We start from the raw sequence: 26,937 nt of genomic DNA on the forward strand, positions 1-26,937 counted from the left end.
CCCCAACATCTATTAGTTAAAGTTGGGCTGCGACATCCTGATCCTGTTGTAGAAACCAGCTCCCTCTCCAGTGTGACACCACCAGATGTTTGGTTTCAGACTTCTATCCCTGAGGAATCCGTTGATAATGGCTGGTTATCTGCTCTGCAGTTAGAGGCTGTAACTTACGCTGCACAGGTTGGTTCCAAACTTTGCAACATGGGACATAAGGTGAACTTTTTTTCTTTTTGTTTTTTTTTTTCTACCTTTTCCTGACATTGCACTGTTCTTGTATCTTTTTAAAGCAACACGAAACCTTTCTTCCTAATGGTGAGAGAGCTGGATTTTTAATTGGTGATGGTGCTGGAGTTGGGAAAGGAAGAACCATTGCTGGAATCATATTTGAAAATTATTTGCTAAGTAGGAAAAGGTCACTTTGGTAAGTGAAATATTTCCCCACCCCTTGTCATAACTTCACTAGATCCTGCATTTTAAACCTAGGTACAAGGCAGTGTTTTATTTTTTTTTTTTTTTTATATCAACCAGCAAGTTAAAAAACTTGACAGATTTATGTTAATGTGGGAATCTTTCCCACTGTGCTGTTGAATTCTGACAGGGAGACCTCTTTCCCCACCAGAATACATTAATCAGTATTTTCAACCAACGGTGTTCCAGCATGCTCATTTAACAAGTCCGGTCATTAGACCGGCTTCTGTTGAACAGACCAGCTGTACATGTGTATCAGGATGTAGTCACATTTTTGTGCACCTTATCCTAAGGCATCATATATATGGTGTTGCTAATATAATAATAAAAGATGAATAATAGATGGATGGCTTGTAACATGTTTGTATATTGTTTCCACAAAAACTGTTTTGTTCTTCTGCAGGTTTAGCGTGTCAAATGATTTAAAGTATGATGCAGAAAGAGATCTGAGAGATATTGGAGCAAAAAACATTCAGGTTCATTCTTTAAATAAGGTTGGTCAAATTCACTTTTCAAATCCTAAAACATTTGTTATGTAGATCTTGCACTAATATTTACGATTTGTTTTCTATCTCTACAGTTTAAATATGGTAAAATCTCATCAAAACATAATGGAAGTGTGAAGAAAGGTGTTATTTTTGCTACCTACTCTTCTCTGATTGGTGAAAGTCAATCAGGTGGTAAATATAAAACTCGTCTAAAGCAGCTTCTTCATTGGTGTGGAGAGGACTTTGATGGTGTTGTATCCTTTTTCATTGGCCGGATTTTATGCCTTTAATTCTCACCCCCCCCCTTTTTCTTGTGTACAATAGTGAGAATTTACAAATGTACAAAATAAGCCATGGTAACTGAATAGATAGGTCGTTTTTTCTTAATTCTTCCTTAATTTAATTCTAAACAGATTGTATTTGATGAATGTCACAAGGCTAAAAATCTGTGTCCAGTTGGTTCATCAAAACCAACGAAGACTGGTTTAGCAGTGCTGGAGCTACAAAACAAACTGCCTAAAGCCAGAGTTATATATGCTAGTGCCACAGGTATGCACATTTAGGTTGGTGAAACCATAACCTAACCTCTCTCCGTTGTTTTTTTATAAATGCTCCTATTGTCTTTCAGGTGCCTCTGAACCAAGAAATATGGCTTATATGAGTCGTTTAGGAATTTGGGGTGAAGGTACTCCATTTAGAGAGTTTAATGACTTCATCCAGGCAGTGGAAAGAAGGTAGAATTGTGTTTTGTTTGTTTTTTTTTTTCCCCTTTATTTCTGTGTTGGCAAATGTTTTAAGTGAAGTTCGATTATGTACGTATAAGATTTTAATAAAAATGCTTGTTTGGGTCAAATGACTAAAGAATAAAATGATATTCAGATCATACTATGTTACTGATCATATCGCTTTCAAGGCCCCTTTAGTGATATTAGTCCCTGAAAATGTTCTGCTAAAGCCTGCTTTGTGTGGAAAAACCTCTGCTAGGTGCTTTTCTGATCAGCTTAGAATTGCTTCTCCATATATTCAGTCCAATTGATTTAATTTGTAGCCTGTAGTTCATATTTATAGTGAGATTTATGAAGCCTGCACTGTTTTGCTACAAAGCCGCACCAATACATGACATAGGACAATAGATTTAACCCCTTGGGGACTGGCCACTATACATATTTGGATGGTTTTCTCCCCTATTGTGATGGGACATAATTTATGTCCTTATAGAACTGTGCTCCTGTTCATGTGCACAGTTCTGGGATTGTGCTGTAATTGGACACAGCAGGTCATAGGCAAAAGGTGCAGAGCCAGGGTGGGCTCCAATATTGTGCCATCGCTATGACCAATCGCAGAATATAAACAAAGGCTGCCGTTGGCAGTGTCTCGCACACCAATTGCAAAGAGCCTCTTGACTATTAGCCAGCACCAGTTCAGTACAGTGCCACACAATATAAAAACCCAGCCCTTTGTCGTTCACCTCTCTTCTGTGTAGATGACCCCTGTCTTGACTCATCTGACCCCAGCCCTCACCTACTTTCTCTTAAAAATCTGTACATTAGCCCATTTTTTACCTCCTGATTGATTCCTCTGTGTATGACCTGTACATTAGTGTAGCTAGTACACCATGACAAAGCTCCATGTTATGTTTTACCCCCTCAATACATGCATGTTAACTTTCAAAAAATTGTGGCGCAAAACAGATCACCTTGTGGTGCCTACTTTTCAAGAAGGGGCATTTTCAGGGTTTTTTTGTACTGCTCTGGCATTATTTGCTGTTTAAAAAGCTGAGGTCTTATACATTTTTTTTCTTTTATATAGAGTAAACAAAAACACCAATGGTTATTAAATACCACCCACTATCTGTTCCAGGGAAGATGTTTTTGTGTAGGGAGGGTCAATTGCCAACTTTAATGTGCCCTGTGCCTTTTTATCAGCTCATCGTTGCAGTGAGGAGCCTGTTGGGAGGTGGGGAGCGCTTTCCTACTATCCATGTAGAAATTTGTGTATTTTTTTTCAGGTGTTCACAAGTCCACTGACACCAGCCGCCATCCGATCCGATCTTGCCCGCAAAAAAACAGACAGATGGTGCTCCTATTTTCCATCCAAACTGCCAGACGGATGGAAATGGTCAGGCGGTCTGTTTCCATCCAATTTCCCCATAGAGGAGAGCGGGATCATGCCTGTGTCCCCTCTGCACAATGAGTTGGCATGGACCTGTCATCCGCCTGCTCAGCGAGAATCAGAGGAGCGATCCCTGCTGAGCAAGCGGAATCCATAACAGAGGCGCTCGTGTGAAAGGACCCTTAAACTTGTCTTTTTTTTTAAGATATAAGCTAGCTGCTGAGTTAACCCACCTGCACACAATTGTACATTAATCAGTGGTCATCAGAATGCACCCTTCAAGCCCTAATCTTGCAAGGAATAGGAATAGTCTTATCTACACTACAGTTTTATATTTTCAGATATTTCCAAAGTAGATATTTCACTTGTTTCTGATAAAGCCATGGTTGAAACCACTGACTTGTTGCTATGTCAAATGCTGCGAGAAAGTTGGTGCGCGCATAGCTTTTTGGTTACCTTCCAGAGATCTTTAAGGCAGCAAACTATAAGTTACCGTAATATGTTAATCCTTGTTTCGCTAGAAAGTTTTTGTACTTTACGCCTTCTATGGCTTGTCGATGAAAACATGGGCTGAAAATTGGCAGAAAATGGTTAGGTCGGCTAGAACCTGCAGACTTTTGGCCCTTTTACCCTCTCCCTGTCCAACAGAAGTTGATTTCATGACCGGCTTCTGTTGAACAGACATGGTGGAAAACCAGCATCTGATAGCTGCCCCTGTCGGAACACAATAGCACATCGGGGAGATCACTGTACTAACATTCCTTGAAAGAACATTTATTTATAGCGATTTTCACAGGCCAAGCACAGTAGTGTACAATATAACATTTAACACCAACTTTTTTTTTTTTTAGGGGCGTGGGTGCCATGGAAATTGTTGCCATGGATATGAAACTGCGTGGCATGTATATTGCACGACAGCTGAGCTTTACTGGTGTGACCTTCAAAATTGAAGAAGTTCCTCTTAGCCACGATTATGTCAAAATGTATAATAAATCTGTGAAACTGGTATGGGGTCTTTTTTGTCTAAAATATTTTATTTACTGGAGTTTAGCTCAATATTTTTCTTTATTTTGTCTTTGTGTTTGCTTAATCGGTTTTGTCTGTCTTTTTCCTTTTTTTTTTTTCTTTCTTTCTGTTCTTGCTTTCTTTGCATCTCTCAAGTGGGTATTGGGCAGAGAGAGGTTTCAACAAGCTGCTGATTTAATTGATGCTGAGCAACGGATGAAGAAATCAATGTGGGGTCAGTTCTGGTCAGCACACCAGAGATTTTTCAAATACCTCTGCATTGCATCCAAAGTTAGAAGAGTGGTCCAGCTTGCTCGTGAGGAAATTAAAAATGGAAAGGCAAGTTTAGTGTGTGTTGATATTGTAGTTCAATGCATTTGGTCCAGCCAATTAAACCGTTTTTTTTTTTTTTTTTTTTTCCCTCCAGTGTGTGGTTATTGGTCTGCAGTCAACTGGAGAAGCAAGAACTCTTGAAGCTTTGGAGGAAGGTGGCGGAGAGCTGAATGACTTTGTGTCTACAGCAAAGTGAGTTCCATGGTTTAGAACATGCTGTTTATTTAGGATATGTATGTATAACAAAACTTCAGGCAAAAATTGCTTGACTCTTTTTTTTTTTTTTTTTTTTTTTTTTAATTAATTTGCTACATCTACCATTCCTAAAGTACTTTACCCCAAATTAGTTTGTCGTCTTTATTAGATTTTAGAATACCTATATAGGGAGAATTCTCTCTCATCATGACGGACGTGGGTATCAGATACCTGCCCTTCTCACTAACTCATGACAAAGGACCAGCCAATCGAACACCGCGCTGTCACTTGCTTAACAATGCCACACTCAGCTGCACCCTGCACAAAGATTTTCCAGCCCTCAGGACCACAATATAGTTGCCAGCAGCCTGAGAGTGCTTGTAACTGGACTAATTAAGCAATTAACCCTTTAACTGCCACCACCCTCTTGGGGGAACTCATAATTTTAGCAATACTAATTGTGATTTTAGAATAATGGGCTGTAACGCCCACTGTCTCGCAGACAGTTCATAGGATTTATCCTATACAGTAGCACTCCAAGACTGTTTTTTTTTTTATTTGTTAGCTTGCATTAAGAGCTTTGGGGCAAGGTTAACACTTTTCATAACATTGTTTTAAAAATGAAGGTCAAAGTTACAGAAAGTGTTTCAAAGAAATAGACATAATTCAGCAATCGAGAAATAAGGTATAATTGAGGAGGAAGTATATCAATGTCCTGGGTGTTATCAGAGTTCAGTTGATGAGCCAGGTGTAATCGGTTCTCAAGCTTGACAGATGTTCCTGGTTTGATGGTAAAGGAGAACTCCCAACTGTCTTGGCATCTTTTTCTCTGGGATCAAAGGGATGTTGACAGATGCCCTTGACCAAAAAAACGGAGTGGTCATGGTCTGTCCTGGGTTTAAAACAATGTCCCTCCCTTACACACTGTTTTATAACACTATTCATATCTCCCAATATGCACAGGTGGCATTCTTGAAACTGATAGATTATTGTTCAGCATTGAACTCTGTGTCCAGGGATTTTAAACACATGGTAGCTCAGATAAACTTGTCACCCAGGAGGCATCTGACAGCTATCTTCCCTTCTGTATGTTTTAGCTCAGTCATGTATGACCTTAATTCGTTCAGTATGACATTCCTTATTCTAATACAGTATCTCACAAGTGCGTACACCCCTCACATTTTGTAAATATTTTATTATCTTGTGATAACGCCGAAGAAATTACTTTTCTACAATATAAAGTAGTGAGTGTACCACTTGTATAACGGTGTAAATTTGCCGTCCCCTCAAAATAACACCACACAGCCATTAATGTCTGTGGCAACAAAAGTGAGTACACCCTTAAGTGAAAATGTCCAAATTGGGCCCAATTAGCCATTTTCCCTCCCCACTGTCATGTGACTCATTAGTGTTACAAGGTCTCCGGTGTGAATAGGGAGCACCAGGTGTGTAACATTTGGTGTTATCACTCTCGCTCTATTACTGGTCACTAGAAGTTCAACATGGCACCTCATGGCAAACAACTCTCGGAGGAGGATCTGTAAAAAAAATTCTTGCCCTACTTAAAGATGGCCTAGGCTATAAGAAGATTGCCAAGACCCTGAAACTGAGCTGCAGCATGGTGGCCAAAACCATACAGCGGTTTAACAGGACAGGTTCCACTCGGAACAGGCCTCACTATGGTCGACCAAAAGTGAGTGCAAGTGCTGAGCGTCATATCCAGAGGTTGCCTTTGGGAAATGGATGTATGAGTGCTGCCAGCATTGCTGCAAAGGTTTAAGGGGTGGGGTGGTCAGCTTGTCAGTTCTCAGACTATACGCCACACACTGCATTAAATTGGTCTGCATGACTGTCGTCCCAGGAGGAAACCTCTTCTAATGATGATGCACAAGAAAGCCCGCAAACAGTTTGCTGAAGAGAAGCAGACTAAGGACATGAATTACTGGAACCATGTCCTGTGGTCTGATGAGTCCAAGATAAAACTTATTTGGTTCAGATGGTGTCAAGCGTGGGTGGCGGCAACCAGGTGAGGAGTACAAAAGATAAGTGTGTGTGGGAGTGTCATGGTCTGGGGCTGCATGAGTGCTTCTGGCACTGGGGAGCTAAAGTTCATTGAGGGAATCATGAATGCCAACTTGTACTGTGACCTACTGAAGCAGAGCATGATCCCCCTCCTTTTCGGAGACTGGGCCGCAGGGCAGTATTCCAACAGAACGACCCCAAACACACCTACAAGATGACCACTGCCTTGCTAAAGAAGCTGAAGGTAAAGATGGACTGGCCAAGCATGTCTCAAACCCTATTGAGCATCTGTGGGGCATCCTCAAACGGAGGATGGAGGAGCGCAAGGTCTCTTAACATCCCACTAGCTGTTTGACGTCGTCATGGAGTAGTGGAAGAGGACTCCAGTGGCAATCTCTGGTGAACTCAATGCCCAAAAGTGTTAAAGCAGTGCTGGAAAATGATGGCCACACAAAATATTGACACTTTGGACCCAATTTGGACATTTTCACTTGGGAGTGTACTCCCTTTTGTTGCCAGTAGTTTAGACATTAATGGCTGTGTGTTGAGTTATTTTTAGGGGACAGCAAATTTACATTGTTATACAAGCTGTACACTCACTACTTTTCTTTGTAGCAAAGTGTCATTTCTTCAGTGTTGCATGAAAAGATAAAATATTTACAAAAATGCCAGGGATGTACTCTCACTTTTGTGAGATACTGTATATACTTCTTTTGTTATGTTCCCATCTGAGTTTATAAATCGTGTGTAGATTTAAGTTTTTAATTGGGCAGAGATCTCTTATTGCCTTTTACGATCCCCTATTAGTTCTGGGTATCCTTTTTATGGCATGCTGTGTATTCTTGGTTAGTTTTATGATCGGTCTGAACAGCAGAACTCAATCAGCTGTTTTGCCAGGACTTAGCTGTTTACAGCTCTGCACAGGCCTAAGCACTTGTTTCTGATGTCTGAGTTGAGATCACAGCTCTTTTGAAGTGTAAAATCTATGCATTCCATGAATTAAAGAAGGGAGGGGATAAGATCACTGCTGCAATGTTTAACTGTTCTGCAAGACTGACATAGCTCCCTATAACTGAACAACATCGCCACTAGCTACAGCTTTTCATGTGTCCAGTACGTGATCTCATTACAATCATGGTTTAAAATCATGCAGGACAAGGCAACCGGTTCATATATTTCCCACTCCCAGCTGCACTTCAGCTTTTCCGTGGTTATATTGGTAACAAATATAATTACTTACCGTATTTTCCGGTGTAGAAGACGACTGGGCGTATAAGGCGACCCCCCCCTAATTTTCATCTATCGGTAATACTTAGGTTACCTTGGAGATATTATACTCGGCGTATAAGACGACCCCCCCATTTTTGGGGGATTTTTTTGAGGTTCTAAAGTAGTCTTATACGCCAGAAAATACAGTATTTTTTTTTACTACTATTATAGGCCAATTTTCCTTTTTATAATAAGAGGATATACATTACTATTTACCACCAAATGAAAGCCCAGTTTATCCTGCGTTTTGACTCTCGCTGAAATATAAGGCACCCCCCTGAAAATAAGACCTCCCCGATAATAAGGTCTCCCCGATGCTACCGTAACATTGGACTCTGGACCGTAGCGGTGGGCGCCGCAGCGCAGCTGGAGCAGACAGGAAGTGCGAGGTCTCTTTTAATCAGAGAGCCCGTGCCGCCGCCAGGACAAGCTGCTGCTTGCTCTGCCCTGATGGAGTCTGGCTGACTCACAATTAGACAGTGAGTCGCGCGGGGCAGGGGTTGTGCACATTGTTTGGACACACATGGGTGACTGAGGTAGGGGGAAAATGTCAGATAAAGGGGTGGGGATGTCTGGTGAAGGTGTCCACTGGCACAGGGGTGGGGGGAGTGGGATCACTTAAAATGACACAGAAGGATCAGAAGAGGGGAATCAAAATGACACAGGAGGATCAGAAGGGGTTACTAAAATGGTAATCCCCCCCCCCCCCCTCTCTGATTCTCCTTTGCCATATTGATTCCTCCCTCTGATTCCCCCCCCCCCCCCCGTGTCCCTGGGTTATTACCCCTGGCCTCACCGTTGAATCTTCAGTTTTAGCTGCCTGGTCTTAGGAGTGGCCAAGCAGCTCCCTGCTGGGACCTTTTTGTCCTAGCACTGTTTTAAACTTAAAGGAAACTTTTTTATTTTTTTTTTGTTACCGCGGACTCTAGTTCTGTGGAATGCTGGCTGGGTTTCCGATTGGCTATATGAGAACCTTACGGTCTCCCAGTTTGTGCCAGCGAGCGCTTGCAAGATCGTAGCTTCACGCTGGGTCTCAATAGGGACTATAGTCCCACGGGCGGAGACTAGCCTGTGGGTGAAATGCCCTGTCGGGACACACGCGTTTCATGCCAGCGTCGCAGCGTTCCCCTTGGCCAACAGCGCCCTCACTGCGGGGCAGAGGCAGTCTGTCAGGATGGACACCCACCCTCAGCAGCGTGGTCCGGTAAGTACAGTCCCCTGTCTGGTTAGCGGGCCTGGGGCGGATGTGGGCTCCTACATTCGTGAGTAGGACCCTCGGGGTACCCATACCTCCTACCACCCTCCTCCACTGAGGGGTCATCTGGGACCTTCCTCTCCTACCCTGACCTCTCCCTACCTTGGGCTCCGGACCCTCGGGACACTTTTAGTCACCTATGTAAGTCGCCTCAGGCGCTATACCGGGTAGTGGACGGTGGGGGGAGGCCTCGGAGGGGGGTACATAGTTGGTCCTCATACCGCTACCTTGGGGGGGTTTTATCCGCCAGCATGACCCCCCCCCGCCAGGGCCCCCGGGCCTGTTACTAGGGTAGGCCTCACTAGGCCCGAGGTCATGTGCTCATCGGCGCTAAGCAGCCATTTTGCCGTGGCCGGCAGCCTTAACAGGCCTCAGCAGCCTGCCTGGATATCCCTATCACCGTAATGCCGGTGGCCATTTTGCTGGAGCTGGAGACAAAATAGCACAGGAGCTTCTGGCTCTTGTGGGCGGGGGCGTTTTCTTCTACTTCTCCATGCTGCTGATGGACCTTGCTTTCTCCATGTGGTAACTACTCTAGAGCAGTGGTCCTCAACTCCGGTCCTCTGGGCCCACTAACAGGTCAGATTTTAAGTATTCCCTTGGGGAGATGCAGACTAGAGTACTGCAATCACTGAGCAGCAAATTGTATCACCTGGGATGTATTTCAGTTATCTTGCAAACCTGGCCTGTTAGTGGGCCCTGAGGACCAGGGTTGAGGACCACTGCTTTAGAGGAGTTGAATTACCCCTTCCCCTTTTTATCTTAGGGGTTTCAGGCCTTTAGGGGGCTTAGGATTATCCCCCGGAGTAGCACTGCGTGCATCGCGATCACCTCTTAAAGGTGCTGTGGACCTGCTGGGACCTGTGGTGCCTTTGTAACCTCACTTAGCCTCAGGGGCGTTAATATTTGGCGTTTGGGCGCGGATTGCTCCTGTTTTCAGGAGAAGCTCCTGTTTAACCCCTTGCGGTGCAGGTTCTGGTTTTTCCCCACTTCCTTGTCTGCTCTTTACATTCTTACTGTGCAATCCTACTGTTTGGCCATATGTCTAACATGGATTCCCCAAGTTTGTCTGCGACCCCCGATGTATCGTTGGGGCCCGCTTCTAATGCACTTGATGTGACTTTGTGATGCAAGAAATATCCAGAAAAATGGAAAGTTTATTGGGCAGCATTTACGAAGAAAGGCCCTCGCCTACCTTATCTCAGATATCAGATTCTGAGGCTGATGTGGTCGCCGGCGATGCAGACCCCTTTTGGAGGATGCGTCCCCGCATTCAGACTTTTCTGACACAGAAGAGGATGTCTCCACACCCGTCTTGGCACAGGAAAAGGCACTGGTAGATGCTTTGATATCCTCAGTGAGGGACACCCTAAAAATAACGGGATGCGATTTCTAAATCGCAAGGAGCCTCGGTGTCCTTTGGATCACTCAAGGCAAAGAAATCGGCCAAGATTTTCCCTTGTCCCGAAGTCTTTTCCGCCTTAGTGGAGGAACAATGGCGGCGACCTTAATCGCACGCTTGCAATTCCCACACGTTTGGCTAGACGCTACCCGTTTGAGGAAGAGATCTTACGCAAATGGACAGTCCCCCCCCCCCCCCCCCCCCTCAGGTGGAGCCCCAGATATGCACAGTATTCACAAGGCCACGGTTTTACCGGTGGCAGAATCCTCACCTCTCCCTGATTTGGTTGACAGACGTATTGAGGTCTTAAGCCCCGTACACACGCACAGATCGTCGTCATACAAATGTTCGTCTTTTCTCCCCGGGATGTCGGTGTCTGTTGAAAAGTGCAAAGACAGCACAAGAATTTTGTCCGCAGACTTCAGCTGACTGCAGAAGTGATGTCATGTAATGGTTAACTTTCCCTGTGTTTTTTATTTTCTGAGCATGCCCAGTCTTTCAAATCTGCGGTCTGTCGGCTGATTTCTGTACTGACAGGCGAACAATCGTCCGTTCTGGTGTCCGCAGACAAAAATTTTCATGTTTGCAAGAAAGACTCTTGTCAGCGGATTGTGTGCAGACAGCTGTCGTAGGCACCATACTAACACGCGTACAATCGGCAGATCTTTCGTCCGCCGACGTTTGTATGACGACGATCTGTGCGTGTGTACGGGGCTTAATTCCGACACCTGTATACGGTAGTGGGATCTATTCTCAGGCCTGCCCTGACTACCATTCTGGTCTCTGACTGTTTGAATGGGTAAAGGCTCTGAGAGAGGCACTGACGGTAAACCGGTTACTGTCATCTGCCCTGGAACTCGCTGACCAATTATCGCAGACTCTGCAATTTGTATGCGATGCTAACCTGGACGTTCTTCCGCTCGCGGCTAGAGCGTCGGTGGTAAGTGTGCTCATCAGACATGCGATCTGGCTAAAGTCCTGGTCAGCCGGCCAGACTTCTAAGAAGCTTTTGGCAGATTTTCCCTTTAAGGGTGATCGCCTTTTTGGTTCCTCCTTGGGTGACTTGATCAAGACGGTCACTTGGGGAAAGAGCACACTCCTTCCTCACTCAACTATACGGGTAAGTCTCCCTCGCGTAAGCGAGGTCCTTCCTTTACAGCCCAGAAGCGTCTTTTTCGTGCGACTGTGTCGCAGAAAACTAAACAGACTTCGGGCGGAAAAGGATCTGGGAAACGGTGGGCTGGTAAGCTGAAATCCTCTGCCCCCAGCAACTTCAAGCAGACCCCTTCTGCCTGAAGGTGTGCCCCCACCCGCTTCACGGGTGGGTCATCTGTTTCTTCCCGGATCCTTGGACCTCACTATTGCACTACAGGTGGGTCCATGAGGTAATTAGTCCGGGTTCCAGTCCGCCAGTCAGATTTTTTTTTCCCCCTCCAATCTTCAGCTGTCACCAGACCGCCTTGTGGGGCTGCAGGAAACGATTCGGGATATGCTGTCACAAGGCGTGATTGCACCAGTTCCTCATCAGGAACGCTTTTGAGGGTTCTATTCGAACCTGCTAACCGTTCCACGGAAGGAGGGCAAATTGCGTCCAACCTTGGACCTCAAAGCTCTGAATCGCTTTGTGCGCATCCAGAAATTTAGCATGGAGTCCCTGGTCAGTGGTGGCATTCTTGCATCAGGGGGACCTGCTGGCCTCTATTGCTATTGATATAAAGGATGCCTATCTCCATGTCCTTTTTTGCCAGGGTCATCAACGCATCCTCTGCTTCGCGGTGGGCAAGGGCCATTTTCAATTTGTGGCGTTACCGTTTGGTCTCGCCTCTGCTTTCAGGGTGTTCACCAAGGTGTTGGCCCCTATCCTGGCTCTGCTACGACAGAGAGGAATAGGGGTACCTGGGCGATCTTCTCTGAGCGGACTCGCTGTGACCTTGGAACTGGATTTGGAGGTGACAATTCACACTGGGCACCAACGTTCGGGATCTGAGGGCAATCAAGTTGAGCCTGTTCCACTGGACGGACAATCTGAAGGGGTGTTCTGTCCGAGTCCAGTCCGACAGTGTCATGGCCGTGGCATATGTCAATCAAAGGGGCACCAGGAGTGCCCTGGCGGCTCTGGAGGTAGCCGAGAGCCTGCGCTGGGCAGAGGACTACGTCCCAGCCCTATCCACCATGTACATTCCCGGCATAGACAATTTGCAGGCGGACTACCTGAGTCGTCAAACCCTGGATCAGGGAGAGTGGTCCCTGCATACACAAGTGTTCCACCAGCTGTGTCTCTGGTGGGGGACCCTGGATGTGGACCTGTTCGCCTCCAGACTAAACGGAAAAGTTTCAAAGTTTGTGGCTCGGTCCAGAGATCCTCTGGCAAATGCAGTAGATGCCCTGGTGGCTCCTTGGAGCCAGTACAGGCTAATTTATGCATTTCCTCCTTTGAAACTGTTTTATCTCACCTGCTATGCATGGTCGAGTTGGAGGGGATTCCGGTAATTCTGGTGGCTCCAGATTGGCCCTGGTGATCCTGGTACGCCGACGTGATTTGGCTGAAGGTCACAGGTCTGTGGACACTTCGGGAAGATCTATCTCAGGGTCCGATCTTCCACCCTGCTTTACAGTCGCTGGCTTTAACAGCTTTGTGGTTGAGAACAAGGTGTTAAAGGACAGGGGTCTGTCCGATTCTGTGATCCCTACTTTACTCAAGGCTAAGAAGTCCACTTCTCTGATGATTTATCATCGTACGTGGAAAGCGTACATTGCTTGGTGCGAACTGAAGCTGCATCCTAGATCCTGTGCTATTAGCAGGATCCTGACCTTTTCTACAGAAAGGGGTTGACCAACGTTTGGCATAGTGCTTCCGTCACTCTGTCCGAAACCTTTACATCCTAAGGAAATTGCCTTGCATTGCTTGGATGGTCGTTCGGGCGATACGGGGGGTATCTGGAGTCCTTTCGTAAGTCACTCTGTAAACACAGATGGACCCCGCAGGGATCATGCTGCGTATGCGTAGACCATCTCTCGATGGATCAGACACATGGTGGTGAAGGTGTATTCTCTTAAGGGCAAGGTTCCTCATTTCCATGTCACGGCTCACTCTACCCTGGCGTTGAGTGCCTCTTGGGCTTTCCGCTGTCAGTGATGCAGGTTTGCAAGGCGGCCACTTGGTTGTCTGTACATACGTTCACCAAGTTTTACAGAGTGGATGTGTTAGTATCCTCGGATGCGTCCTTTGGCCGCAAGGTTTTGCAGGCTGCCATTTAAGGGGCATTCTACTTTCCTTCTCCTTTATGGTTTTGCTTCAATTGAGCCCCAGTTGTTGCTTGTTGGGCTCCATGTTCTATAGTTGGCTATGTTAGCCGTGGGAATGGCATTCTTTTACGTTTGACCTTTCCCCACCCCTCAGTGGTTACTGCTTTTGGACGTCCCATCCGTCTGATTTAAAGCAGCATCTATGTCCGTCGGTGGACAAAAGAGAAAATGGGAATTTTTACTTACCGTAAAATCCATTTCTCTGAGTCCGGATGTAGCTCCCACCCCTCTTTTGTCTGAAGAGGTGGATTTTTGTTGTTCACTGCTTGCAACTAAACTGAAAATGCAACGGTGAGGCCAGGGGTAATAACCCAGGGACCCCGCCCCCCTGGGCATGTCAAAGCCTTTGGCTCTACTTGGTCACTCCTAGTGGGAGGGGCTTACTACCCATCCGTCTATGATTTAAAGCAGCAGCTACCCGTCCATCGGTGGACTCAGAGAAATGGATTTTACGGTAAGTAAAAAAATCCAATTTTTTCCATGGCCTTAATGTGCAGTCAATCTTGGTGTTTTTGTACCACATTGCTGACAGGCTGGACTGTATGGCACATCTTGATGGCTAATTCACTAGAATTTAAGTTAACATTTACTAATAAATGCACCTTTTTTATATTTTTAGAGGAGTATTTCAATCTCTAATTGAAAAACATTTTCCTGCTCCTGATCGAAAGAAACTCCTAAATCTGCTAGGAATCGACCTAACTGCACAAAGCAGTAACAATTCTCCCAGAGACAGCCCTTCTAAAGACAGCAAAACAAAGAAGAGGAAAGGTGGGTCCTTGTTCTTTCTGCTTTACCCATGTTACTTTTGAAAGAAGGGCATTTTTGTCTAGTATAAATTCCTCAATCCCTTTCAACTGTCATGCTGCATGTCCGATCTTTGTAGGTGAGGAGATGTCTCGCGAAGCCAAAAAACCACGAAAAACAGGTGGACTAGCTGGTAGCAGCTCAGATGAGATGGACAGTGAGTCTGATGCATCTGATAAGGAAGCAGAGAGCGAAAGTGAAAGTTTTAAGTCTTTAAGCTCTGGGGATGACGAAGATGATTTTAACCCTTTTAGGGATGAATCCAGTGAAGATGATGAAGATGGTAAGTGCTGCTCCTCAATGGAAGATTAACAAAATAGTATTTGTATTGTACACAATTTCCTTTTTTATTTAGAAGCACCACCAAAGGAGTCACATCAACGACTAAAATTGTGTAAAAGCATGTCAAACATTTCATATTGGTATTGTTTCTAATATGTGCAGTATTGAGTTTGTTGCTACGCAGTCTTTCTTCATGTTATGGTTAGACCTTTTTTTTTTTTTTTTTTTACTTTCAAAATGCAGTTTATTGAGAAAACAAACTTAATCACAAGCAGTCCAGTATTGTAACACAAAATAATAAAATACAGAGCAGAATTGCATAACCGGTACAGGAAGGAACATCATCTCGATACATCAAAATATAAGTGAACAAGTACCAGGAAAGACATGGCACAGCAACCCCAAGGGACTCATCCTAGAGGAACAAAATAGTACCTAAACTAAGGACCAACTCTCGGCCCCACACAATGGGGGAAACGACAGCACACTTGCGGGGAGGATCAAGCCAAGAAAGGGTGTACTTACAGCTGACCAGTGCACGTGCGGGAGTCCACTCCTCCACCCAACCGCCCCAAACTCGGTCAAATTTTTTGGGGCAACCCCTGTGTAGATAAATCAAGCGTTTTATATGGAAGAGTGGAGTTAACCTCGGCCATCCAGAGGCGGAGAGTAGGAGGTTGTGCACGCATCCACAGTTTCGCTATGGTTAGACCTTTTATGAAAACGTACGAAGATGAAAAAGCATGTCCAAACTGGTAGGAAAGCCTTTATACTTATACGCCCCACAATCTTTAATATAAACCAAGTTCACCCTTCTGTCCTAAAATGTAAATTAGTGTTCCTTTTTTATTTTGCAGTTTCAGTGACATTAATCCCTCCCCCTTTTGAGTCTAAGGGCAGGCGATGGGTGTATTAACTGAAGGCTAGTACAATCACTTCCAGAAGTCACACTGCTTCTCTCTAGCAATTGAGCGTATAGAAGATGGGAGGAGCTGATTATACAGTGCCTTAAAGTATTTATACCCCTTGAAATTTTCCACATTTTGTCATGTTACAACCAAAAATATAAATGTATTTTATTGGGCTTTTATGTGATAGACCTACACAAAATGGCATATAATTGTGAAGTGGAAGGCAAATGCTAAATGGTTTTCAAAATGTTTTACAAATATGTGAAAAGCGTGGCGTGCATTTGTGTTCAGTCCCCCGAGTCAATACTTTGTAGAACCACCTTTTACTGCAATTAAAGCTGCAAGTCTTTTTGGGTATGTCTCTACCAGCTTTGCACATCTAGAGTGAATTTTTTGCCCATTCTTTTCAAAATAGCTCAAGCTCTCTGATTGGATGGGGAGTGTCTGAACAGCAAATTTGAATTCTCAATTTGGATTTAGGTCTGGACTATGACTGGGCCATTCGAACACATGAATATGCTTGGATCTAAACTAGCGGTCTCCAAACTGCGGCCATTTGCCTCTATCAGGCCATTGGGACATTTATTCCTCCAACTGACACTAAGGGTCAGGCACCATTTCTCCCACTGAAACCATTATTTGGGCACTATTCCTTCTATTTTCTACTGACTCTGGCCAAAGTCTGGCCCCTGTAAAGTCTGAGGGACTGTAAACTGGCCCTTTTGTTTAAAAGGTTTGGAGACCCTGGTCTAAACCATTCCGTTGTAGCTCTGGCTGTATGTTTAGGGTCGTTGTCCTGCTGGTAGGTGAACCTCCGCCCCAGTCAAGTCTTTTGCAGCCTCTAATAGGTTTTTTTGTAAGATTGCCCTGTATTTGGCTCCATCCATCTTCCCATCACCTCTGACCAGCTTCCCTGTCCCTTCTGAAAAAAAGCATTCCCACAACATGAGGCTGCTACCACTGTTTTACGGTGCTGATAGTGTGTTCAGGTTAATTTGTAGTTAGTTTTTCGCCACACATAGCATTTTGCTTTTAAACCAAAAAGTTAAATTTTGATCTCCTGTGACCAGAGCACCTTCTTCCACATGTTTGCTGTGTCCCCCACATGGCGTCTCGCAAACTGCAAACGGTATCTCTTATGGCTTTTTTTTTTTCCAACAATTGCATACTTCTTGCCACTCTTCCATAAACGCCAGATTTGTGGAGTGCACGACTAATTGTTGTCTTGTGTACAGCTTCTACCACCTGAGCTGCCATAATATTTCCATTTTCGGATGATGGATTGAACAGTGCTCTGTGAGATGTTCAAAGCTTGGGATATTTTTTTTATAACCTAACCCGGCTTTAAAGAGGAAGTAAACCCTCCTCTGCAACTTGTACCTATAGGTAAGCCTATATTAAGGTTTACCTATAGGTATTGTAAATATCTCCTAAAACATGTACCATTTAGGAGATATTTACTTTGCATGCAGCCAGTGACATCACTGGCGCATGCGCTCTGAAGGAACCGCTGCTCGTGCCGTTCCTTCAGAGCCTCGTGCTGTGACTGTTGGCTCCCGCACGCATGCAAACCCGGAAGAAGGGCGACACGTCACCCATGAGAGAGGTGATTCGTCGGCACTTCGGGGCTTAGTTCTAAGGTATTTCATAATGAGCTAGTATGCGATGAATACTAGCTCATTATGTTTGTCTTTCAGGTGTTCGTTTAAAAAAAAAAAAAAAAAAATTCTGAGGTTTACAAACTCTTTAAACTTCCCCAACTTCATCCCTGACCTGTCTGGTTTGTTCCTTGGCCTTCATGGTGCTGTTTGTTCATTAAGGTTCTCTAACAAACCTCGAAGGGCTTCACAGAACAGCTGTATTTATACTGAGATTAAATTGAACAAATGTAGACTCTATTTACTAATCATGTGACTCCTGAAAGCAATTGGTTCTACTAGATTTTAGTTAAGGGTATCAGAATAAAAGGGGAATAAATACAAATGCACGCCACACTTTTCAGATATTTATTTGTAAAAACTTTTGAAAACCATTAATTTTCCTTCCTCTTCACATTTATGTGCCACTTTGTGTTGGTCTATCACATAAAATCCTAATAAAATACATTTACGTTTTTGGTTGTAACATGACAAAGTGAAAAATTTCAAGGGTTGTGAATTCTTTTTCAAGCCACTGTAGGCTCCCCTGTCAGTGCTCTCTCATAAATAAAGATGCTGAGGTAGATATGGCCGTCGCGGATGCATGCTGGTGGATCTGCGTCTTTGCATTCTGATGGCGAGAAGGATGTATCCTCAGTAGCCGCGCAGGAAAGTGCGCTGGTGGAGGCACTTGGTGTCAGAGCGGGAAACCCTAAAAATGGGGGATGATTCTACAGCGTCAGGGAAGCAGGTGTCTTTTGGCACCCGCAAATCCCAGAAGTCGGGCAAGGTTTTTCCCTGTCCGGAACGTTTTGACAACATTGTCAATAAACAGTGGGGGGCGCTTTAAACAAGGTTAGTGGTGCCTAAACGCTTTAAAAGGCTACTCCTTCGCAGATGCAGTATCAGCTAGATGGACCGTTCCACCAAAGGTGGATCATCCGGTTTCCAGACTAAACAAGTCTACTGTGATTCCGGTGGAGGAGTCCCCGGTATTTACAAACCCCATGGATAGATGGATTGAGTCTCTCCGGTTTCTGTCCGGTCTCTGAAACCGGTATTTGATCACTCTGGTGTCACAGACCATAATGGAATGGGTGAAGTTGCTTAAAGGTGACTTTGAAATGCAGCAGCTCTCTCGCCAGACCAAATGATCCAAGCCCCCATGTGTGTGTGTATGTTATATAATGTATGTGTGATTCGGCTCCACTGGTAGCCAGACTGTCTGCGGTGGGGGTTGCTATGGTTGCCAGGTTGTTTTGGATCCTCCCTGGATAAGTTGATCAAAGGTCTTAAAGGTGGGAAGAGTACTCTAATTCCCCAATCCACCAAGGGCAAGGCACCGCGTAATTAACGGGGGCCTTCGATTACTGCTAATAGGCAGCCCGTTCGTACCTCCGGGCCGCAGGAGAAAGGAGCTAAGACATGGTCGGGTAAGCCGAGAACTGACCAATCCGGATCTGCAGACAAATCCTTGTCTTCATGAAGGGACGCCCTCGCCCATTTCTGGGGTGGGGGGGGCGTCTTTGCTTCTTCCCGGCGCCATGGACTTCCTTGATTCAAGACAAATGGGTTCACAAACTGATTCGATCGGGTTACAGGATCAAATTCGGGTCCCGACCATCGGATAGGTTCTTCCCGTCCAACCTCTGCCTATCTCCAGATTGGTTAACTGACCTATGAGAGGCGGTGCAATATCTGCTGTCGCAGGGAGTGATTTTGCCAGTTCCCTCTCTTGAATGTTTTCAGGGGTTTTCAAACCTGTTCACTGTGCTCAGGAAAGGTGGCAAAGTGCGTCCAATTCCTGGATCTCAAGGCTGTGAACCGCTTTATGCGGGTACAGACATTTTGAATGGAGTCTATTCGCACGGTGGCAGCGTACCTCTGTCAACATCAAGGACGCATATCTACACAACCCTATCTACGCTGGACACCAGCGTTTTCTTCACTTCGCTGTGGGAGAGGAGCACTTTCAATTTGTGGCATTAAACTTTGGTCTCGCCTATGCTCCCAGGGTCTTCACAAGTGTTGGCTCAGATATTGGCTCTTCTACGTCAGAGGGGGATTGCAGTCCTGGGGTACCTGGACGATCCCCTGTTAAGAGCAGCTTCTCATTCAGCTCTGTTAGGGCATTTGGTAATCACTGTAAGGACTCTGCAAGAGTTCAGGTGGACCATCAATTTTGCAAAATCAGCCCTGGTACCATCCTCAAGACTGGTCTACCTGGGTCTGACTCTGGATTCCGCTTCGGCAAAGGTTTTTCTTCCCCTGGACAAGCTGCAGAAGTTGCAGGGGGCTTTTGTTGTTGTCCAGTATTCTGACCTCTGCGGACTTGCATGAGTCCTTGGCCTGATGGTGTCTACCTTCGAGGCAGTCCAATTTGCTCAGTTCAACACCAGGTCATTAGAGGGATATTCTGGTCTAATGGAACAAAGGTCCACTCATTGGATTCTATGACTTGGTTGAGTCACAACACAGACTGCTGTTCCATGGTGGCTTCGCTCGTTGGCATTGCGCCAGGGAAAGTCTTTCCTTCCATTTTATTGGACCATGGTCACCATGGACGCCAGCCTGTCCAGCTGGGGAGGAGTGCTGGGGAAGCTCTGTTCCCAGGGGTCCTGGACAGTGGGAGAGTCCAGACTACCGATCAGTGTTCTGGAACTCAGGGCAATAAAGCTTTGCCTTCGTCACTGGACAAATCGTCTACAAGGTTGTCCAGTCTGGGTTCAATCGGACAATGTCACGGCCGTGGCTTACTTCAATCAAGGGGGCACCAAAAGTTTCTTAGCGGCCCGGGAGGTGGCCAAGATCTTGAAATGGGCAGAGAATTTTGTTCCGGCTCTCTTCGGTACACATCCCAGGTGTGGAAAACTGACAGGCGGACTACCTGTTGGGTCAGGGGGGAATGGTCTCTACACCTGTAGGCGTTTCATTCCCTGTGTGCTCGGTGGGGCGACACTCAATGTCTACCTGTTGGCCTCTCGGCTCAACAAGAAGGTTCAAAGGTTTGTAGCCAGGTCACGGGATTCTCTAGCCGACTCAGCCGATGTAGATGCACTAGTGGCTTCTTGGGGTCAATATCGGCTGATCTATGCATTTCCACTGCTTAAACTGCCAAGAGTTCTGCGCAGAATTGAGGCAGAGGGGATTCCAGTCATTCTGGTGGTTCCAGACAGGCCTCGCCAGTGTTGGTACGCAGATCTGGTAAGATTGGTCACCGATGCTCCATGGAGACTTCCTCTCAGGGAAGATCTGTCTCGAGGGCTGATCTTCCATCCTGCTTTAGTTGCTGGATTTAACGGCGTGGCTGTTGAAAGCCAAGTGTTTAAGGATAGGAGTCTTTCTGATTCAGTGATTCCTACACTTTTGAAGGCCAGGAAGATCTATCATCGTAAGTGGAAGTCGTACTTTTCATGGTGTGAATCCGTGAAGGTGCATCCTTGCCTTTTTCCGGTGGCTAGGATCTTGGCTTTCTTTCAGAGAGGTGTCAAACAGAAGTTCGCCTTGGCTACTATTAAAGGCCAAGTGTCGGCCTTGGCTGTGATTTTTCCAACGTCTTTAGCCTTGCATGCGTTGATTCGCACTTTTATCCAAGGGGTCTGTCATGTGGCCCCTCTGAGGTGATCCCCCGTTACCTCCATGAGATCTGAATTTGGTATTCTGTTCTTCAAAAACCTCCTTTTGAGAACATTAGGGAGATTCCTCTGCTTACCTTGTGTCAGAAGGTTGACTTTTTGGTGGCTATTCCTTCCGCTCGCGGAGCATCAGAATTGGCGGCGCTTTCCTGCCATTCGCCTTATTTGGGTGTCCACAGAGATAAAGTGGTACTTCGACCTAGTCAGTCATTTCTTCCTAAGGTGGTTTCTGATTTCCATCTAAATGAAGACATTTGTGCTGCCTTCTTTAGCCCAAGCATCCTAAGGAAGTTGCTTTGCATTCTTTGGATGGGGTTCGGGCAATTGGGGTTTACCTGGCAGCTACTGAATCTTTCAGGAAGTCAGATTTGTCCTTATGGAAGGACCTAGAAAGTGATTGGCTTAGTCTGCTGTGACCATTTCTAGGGGGATTAGGCAAACAGTGGTTCAGGCTTATTCGCTGAGCGGTCAGGTTCCACCTTTCCCTGTGAAGGTGCATTCTACTAGGGCACTGAGTGCTTCTTGGGCTTTAGGCAATCAGGCGTCAGTGATACAAGTTTGCAGGGCGGCAACTTGGTCGTCTGTGCACACGTTCACAAAATTTTATAAAGTAGATGTGTTGGCATCCTCGGATGCTTCTTTTGGCCGCAAGGATTTGCAGGCTGCTGTTTGAAAGAGATTTAGTCTTTGAGGTTTTGTCCAGGTGAGCTCCTGTTCCTGGTTGAGCTGTATATTCTCTGGTTGGCTAAAGCTTTAGCCTTGTTGGGAATTTTTTTCTGTGTTTTCCCACCCCTCATGCAAATACTACTTTGGGACATCCCAATGGTCAAGAACTTTATGGAACTGCGTCTGTCAATGAGCGATAGAACTAGATTTGTCTTACTGCAGAGTGTGTGGGTGTATGCTTGCAGAGATGGCCCCAAAGGCGTGGTAAAGCTTTTTCCTGCCTAGTGTTCTACTCCTGTAGGAGGCAGCATAACACAATGGTCAAGAATTGTATGGAGCTGTGTCTGCCAATGAATGTCAGAGAAAATTATTTTATGGGAAGACAAAATCCAGTTTTCTGATGGTCACTGACACACTGCACCCGCCCCTCTTTGGGGTTGAGTTAGGTGTTCTTCTGACACTGCTTGTTATAAACTGGAGTCCTACAGCAGGAAGTGATGGTGTACTCTCTGGGACAAAAAGGTTTCCGCCTAGTCCTACCTCTGAAGAGACAGCATAATACTCAGTGGTCTGAAGACTTGAATCTGTATCTGTCAGTGAACCTCCGAGACAAGGATTTTACGATAAGACAAAAAGTTATTTTACTTTTTTTTTTTTTTTTTTTTTTTGTTTTTTTTTTTTGTTTTTTTTTTTTTTGTTTTTGACATTCACATAGTGGGGGCATATTTCTGTCAGTCACAAGATGTGTCTTACAATAACAGGGAGTAGAAGTCTCTCATCAATCAGGATGGAAAATCCCACCCTCATTGTGTTTTTAGTTTGAGTGCGCTGTCCTTTACCACTGTGTATACACCTACGTGTGACTCTATAGTCACCAAGGCTGCTCAGGGAGGAAATGCTCAGCATAAACTCACTGAAAACTGAGCATGTACAGTAGCTACCAACCCTACTCTGCAAAATCCCCAACTGCCTTGGGTATATGAACAGAAGGTAGAGAGAGAGAGAGAGAGAACAGCAGATCAACCAGGTTTTTTTTTTTTTTTTGGTTTTTTTTTGCAGAGTACAGAAAACCAATCCCATAATGACATGCAATATGGCGTTTTTTACGGAGTTTTCTTTTTTTTTTTTATTAATGATGTGGGTTTAGTGACATTTTAAGACTTCATGTTTAAGGCAGGGTCTTGCACCTTTATGCTCTTACCCCTCCTCATGAACGTCTGTTTTGGAAATCTTAGTATTTACAATAGCTTCAGGAGCAATGTTTAATCAATAGATTCAGGAGCAATGTTTTATCTTATCTGCATTATTTTACAAGTGGTGCAGGATTGAGTGCTTTTCAGGACTGCATGGTTCCAGTATGTTTGTTCTTGATGATCACCTGGTGCAGTGTTGATAAACAAACTTTGATTTGCATTTATACAGATCCCTGGCTAATTAGAAAAGAACATAAGAAAAGTAAGGATAAAAAAAAGAAAAAGAAAAGCATTGATCCCGATTCCATTCAAAGTGCCTTATTAGCTTCAGGACTTGGATCTAAACGTCCCAGCTTTTCATCTGTTAAATCTGTTCCCACAAGTGCTGCTTCTAGCCTTCCAGGTAAGGAATATTCATTGCAGCCCTATAGGTAGGCGATTTTAGCCTGTAGACTTTGTTAACTTTATTATTTATTTTTTTTACAGCAGTTTCAAGTAGTGTTTTATCTACAAACTTCAATTCCAGCAACAGTTGTGTCACTAGTCAAGATTCAGTGGAAAGGGCCCAGCAAATGAAAAAGGAACTTTTGGACAAGCTGGATGAACTTGCAGAAGCGCTTCCCCCAAACACATTGGATGAACTTATTGATGAGCTTGGTGGTCCAGATAATGTAGCAGAGGTAGGTATTCCAACATTTTTTTTTTTTTTTTTTTTGCGTATTTTCCTCTTTAAAATCTGAGATAAAATGGCTCCTAGCTTTTTTTAAAACCTTTTTGCAATTATAAAAAAAAAAGCTACTATAATAAGGCATGAGTTATTTAATCAAAATGTGAGGTATTGATCTCATGAAACCGTTTGGTATTTTCTCATGATGTGGGATGGATACAGTGAAGGATTAGAACCCCTGTCAGTTTTTATTGCTAATGGAGGTAAAATTGTTTAAACCTTAGAAACATGCAAGCTCAGCAAGTAAGAGCAGTCCCTGTTAATAGAAAGGAAAAAAGGTGACCAATACCAGGACACACCGTGGCATGTCAAAAAAAAACGAAAATAAAGTTATTTTAAAGTCATGTATTCTTTTTCATTCATTGACAGTAACAGCTCCTGATTTTCTTGACGCTTGGATTATACTGCCCCCTACAGGAGTAGGACACTAGGCAGAAAAAGCTTGACTACGCCTATGGGCATTCCCAGGAGATTTAACTCTCTTCACCCCCCCCCCCCCAGAAGTAAGGACATAGTTCCTTGCTGGGATCTCGGGTCCTGGCAATTTTTATTTTTTATTTTTTTTCTGTGAGATCTACAATCAACTGCCGAACTGGGCGATGGGCTGGATAATCTAGATCCAGTGGTCTGGCCAGCGCGCGCAGACTCAAGCTCCGTGTCTGGCCATGACATAGTCCCACCGGAGGGGGGCTGGCCTGCTAGTTAAACGCCTTGCGAGGGCTCGGCCTGCGTCGCACCATTCCTCCTGGCTGACAGCCCCCCCCCTTTTTGATGGCGAGGAGGCTCTGTCTCGAACGGTGCCTACCTGGTTTCTGGTATGGTGAGTAGCTGTCCCCCCTCATCCCCTGGAGGGTTTTGGGGTGGACGCGGGCTCCTCCCTGGGATGGTCTGACCCCGTGGTTCGCCTTTTTCTCGTTATGCTGTCCCCCCCTCCCCAGAGTCTAAAGGTCCTGTGGGTCATCTATCCCCTCCACCTTTATTGGGATTGTATGGTGGTCTGGCTACCTCCTGGGGCAGGGTGCTGCACTGGCGATATGGGGGGGCATACGCCGTTGGGCGATCGCCTGGGGGGGCTGTACCTGGTAGGGGCTCCTGCCACGGCCCCCCTTCCTGATCTGTGCCTTGCCTGTGTCCCTGGGAGCCACGTAAAGCCATGCAGGGCTGGCATTTTGTTGTAGCCTATATGCTGTATAGGCTGGCTGTCATGTTTGTGAGCTGCGGTGGCCATTTTGCATTTGTCCGGCATTTAAATCAATGGCGGCCATTACTGTGGAGCTTTTTGGGTGTCAATTTTAGCTGTTGGAGCCCCTCCTTATCTTATGTCCCCGGTGGAGGTGGCTTTTGGGCTTTGGGCGGTGGGGTAGTAAAAAGCACCCCTGCTTCATCGGTCTCCTCAGATCCTGAATCCGATATAGCTCCTGCGGACTGGGCCCGCCCTGAGGGGGTCTGCAGCCATGCGCTCTGAGTTCTCGGATAGTGAGGATGATTCCTCCTCTCCTGAAAACGCTGGTGGAAGCACGGAGTGTCTGTACATGACTTTTACATATGGAGGACACAGCTGAAGCTGCTGCGGAGGCACTGGATCCCTTTTGGCACTCGCAAGCCGTCTAGAGCGATGAAGGCATTTCCTTCCTATTTTGACAGATTTGTCGCAAAAGAGTGGGAGCGTCCAAAACTTCCCTTTGTGGTCCCTAAGCGATCCGCAATAAGGGAACCCCTTTTGAAGAGGTCCCTCAAGAAGTGGACTGTTCCAGCAGTGGTGAATCCCCCCCAGTTTCCAGGTTGAATAAGGTGACCATGATTCCGGTAGAAGAATCGCCAGCTTTTTAAGGATCCAGCTGCCAGAAAGGCTGAGGCTGTGGCTCGCAGTATGTTCATTGTGGCTGGCTCTGCACACAGATCAGTCTTCACCATTGTCCTGGTGTCACAAACTTCAACCGAGTGAGCTGAGCTTCAGTGCCGTGACCTGGAGGGTGAGCAGCTCCCCCCTGCATTTGCTGAGCTGGCGTATCAGTTGGTCCAGGGGCTGCAGTTTCTGTGATGCCTCTTTGGATACGGCTCCTCTGATTTCTACTAGCGGAGCCCACCCTTCCTGCCTATTCGTTTCTGAGGGTTCCGGGAGCCGCCATTTTGCCGTGGATCGCTGCTGTATCTATCGGCGGCCATGTTTGTGTAGTCCAGGGGCCATTTTCTTGAAGTTTCCCATTGAATAATGCGGCAGCCATGTTCTTTGAGCCTACAGAGCGGTGATTCGGCGGTGGGCCTCTGTTAACTCTGGCGCTTCTCTCTGATCACCGCACTGCGTGCAGCTGCATGCTTTGCTCTACACCTGGGTTGGTGTGATGTCCTTGTGGGGGTAAACGGCTCTCCCTCTTCTCTGCTATAGCAGCGATTTGGTGGACTGGGACCTCTGGTGACGCTTGAGCAGTGGTGGGGATATTTTTAGCAGCGTTTTTTTCCCTATCTGCTAAGGTTGTCCCTGGATTAACCATGGAGCCCTGGAGCATGAACGCAGTATTCTTAGCGAGCATAAACCACGTCTGGTCCGCATGCACTAGCGAAAGAATCCCCTTGTTCAAACGCAGGGCCAAAATCTTGGCTATCATTTTAACATCCGTCTGTAATAAAGATATTGGTCTGTAGGAACTCGGCTGACTAGGGTCCTTACCTGTCTTAGGAATAAGCACAATAAGCGCCTCCTTCATGGAGTCTGGAAAGGTATTAGCCTCGAAAGCTGCCTGGTACAGCTCAAGAAGCCTGGGGACCAATGTCTCAGAACGTTTGATAAAACTCAATCAGGAGACTGTCCGATCCGGGAGCCTTAGAGCGTGCAAAGAGGGACAACGCAGTCACAATATCGTCCTCGGTGATGGGGGCCTCTAAAGCCCTAAGCTGTGCGTCTGTCAGGGTAGGGAAAGTAAACTCGTATAGAAACGAAGAGAGCTCCTGAGCGGAGTACTCCGCCCCAGTCGCATAGACCTCTCTAAAGGTAACGAATTCAGCCGCCACAGCAGCCTGCTCCGTCACAGAACCCCCGGAAGGGGAAAGCAATGAGATCACAACCGGTGGTCTAGAGTCAAGGTGGGCTAAGTATGCCAATAACCGACCAGGGCGTTCGCCATGCTCAAGTCACTGTTTGGCAAAGAACATACGTTGTTTAGCCTTCTCAAAGCACAGTTGTTGAGTCACTCGGGATTGTAATTTAAGATCAGCCAAGCCAGCAGGGG

The 26,937-nt window shown here is 45.7% G+C and overlaps 1 protein-coding gene across 1 annotated transcript in view; it reads left to right on the plus strand.

The window, feature by feature from the left end:
• The window catches only part of SBNO1 (strawberry notch homolog 1), a 189,397-nt gene that overhangs the window by 46,572 nt on the left and 115,888 nt on the right, over positions 1-26,937 (plus strand). Inside the window, exons 7-19 of the mRNA XM_082243098.1 lie at positions 17-177; positions 285-418; positions 869-959; positions 1,046-1,207; positions 1,367-1,502; positions 1,582-1,687; positions 3,917-4,070; positions 4,227-4,409; positions 4,498-4,595; positions 14,472-14,623; positions 14,739-14,942; positions 23,213-23,386; positions 23,470-23,663. Of these exons, the coding sequence (XP_082099224.1) occupies positions 17-177; positions 285-418; positions 869-959; positions 1,046-1,207; positions 1,367-1,502; positions 1,582-1,687; positions 3,917-4,070; positions 4,227-4,409; positions 4,498-4,595; positions 14,472-14,623; positions 14,739-14,942; positions 23,213-23,386; positions 23,470-23,663 (1,949 nt within the window). The remainder of the gene's footprint in view (positions 1-16; positions 178-284; positions 419-868; positions 960-1,045; positions 1,208-1,366; positions 1,503-1,581; positions 1,688-3,916; positions 4,071-4,226; positions 4,410-4,497; positions 4,596-14,471; positions 14,624-14,738; positions 14,943-23,212; positions 23,387-23,469; positions 23,664-26,937) is intronic.

The sequence above is a fragment of the Pelophylax lessonae genome (assembly GCF_965119305.1).
Source record: "Pelophylax lessonae genome assembly, chromosome: 1".
Classification (NCBI taxonomy): Eukaryota; Metazoa; Chordata; class Amphibia; order Anura; family Ranidae; genus Pelophylax; species Pelophylax lessonae.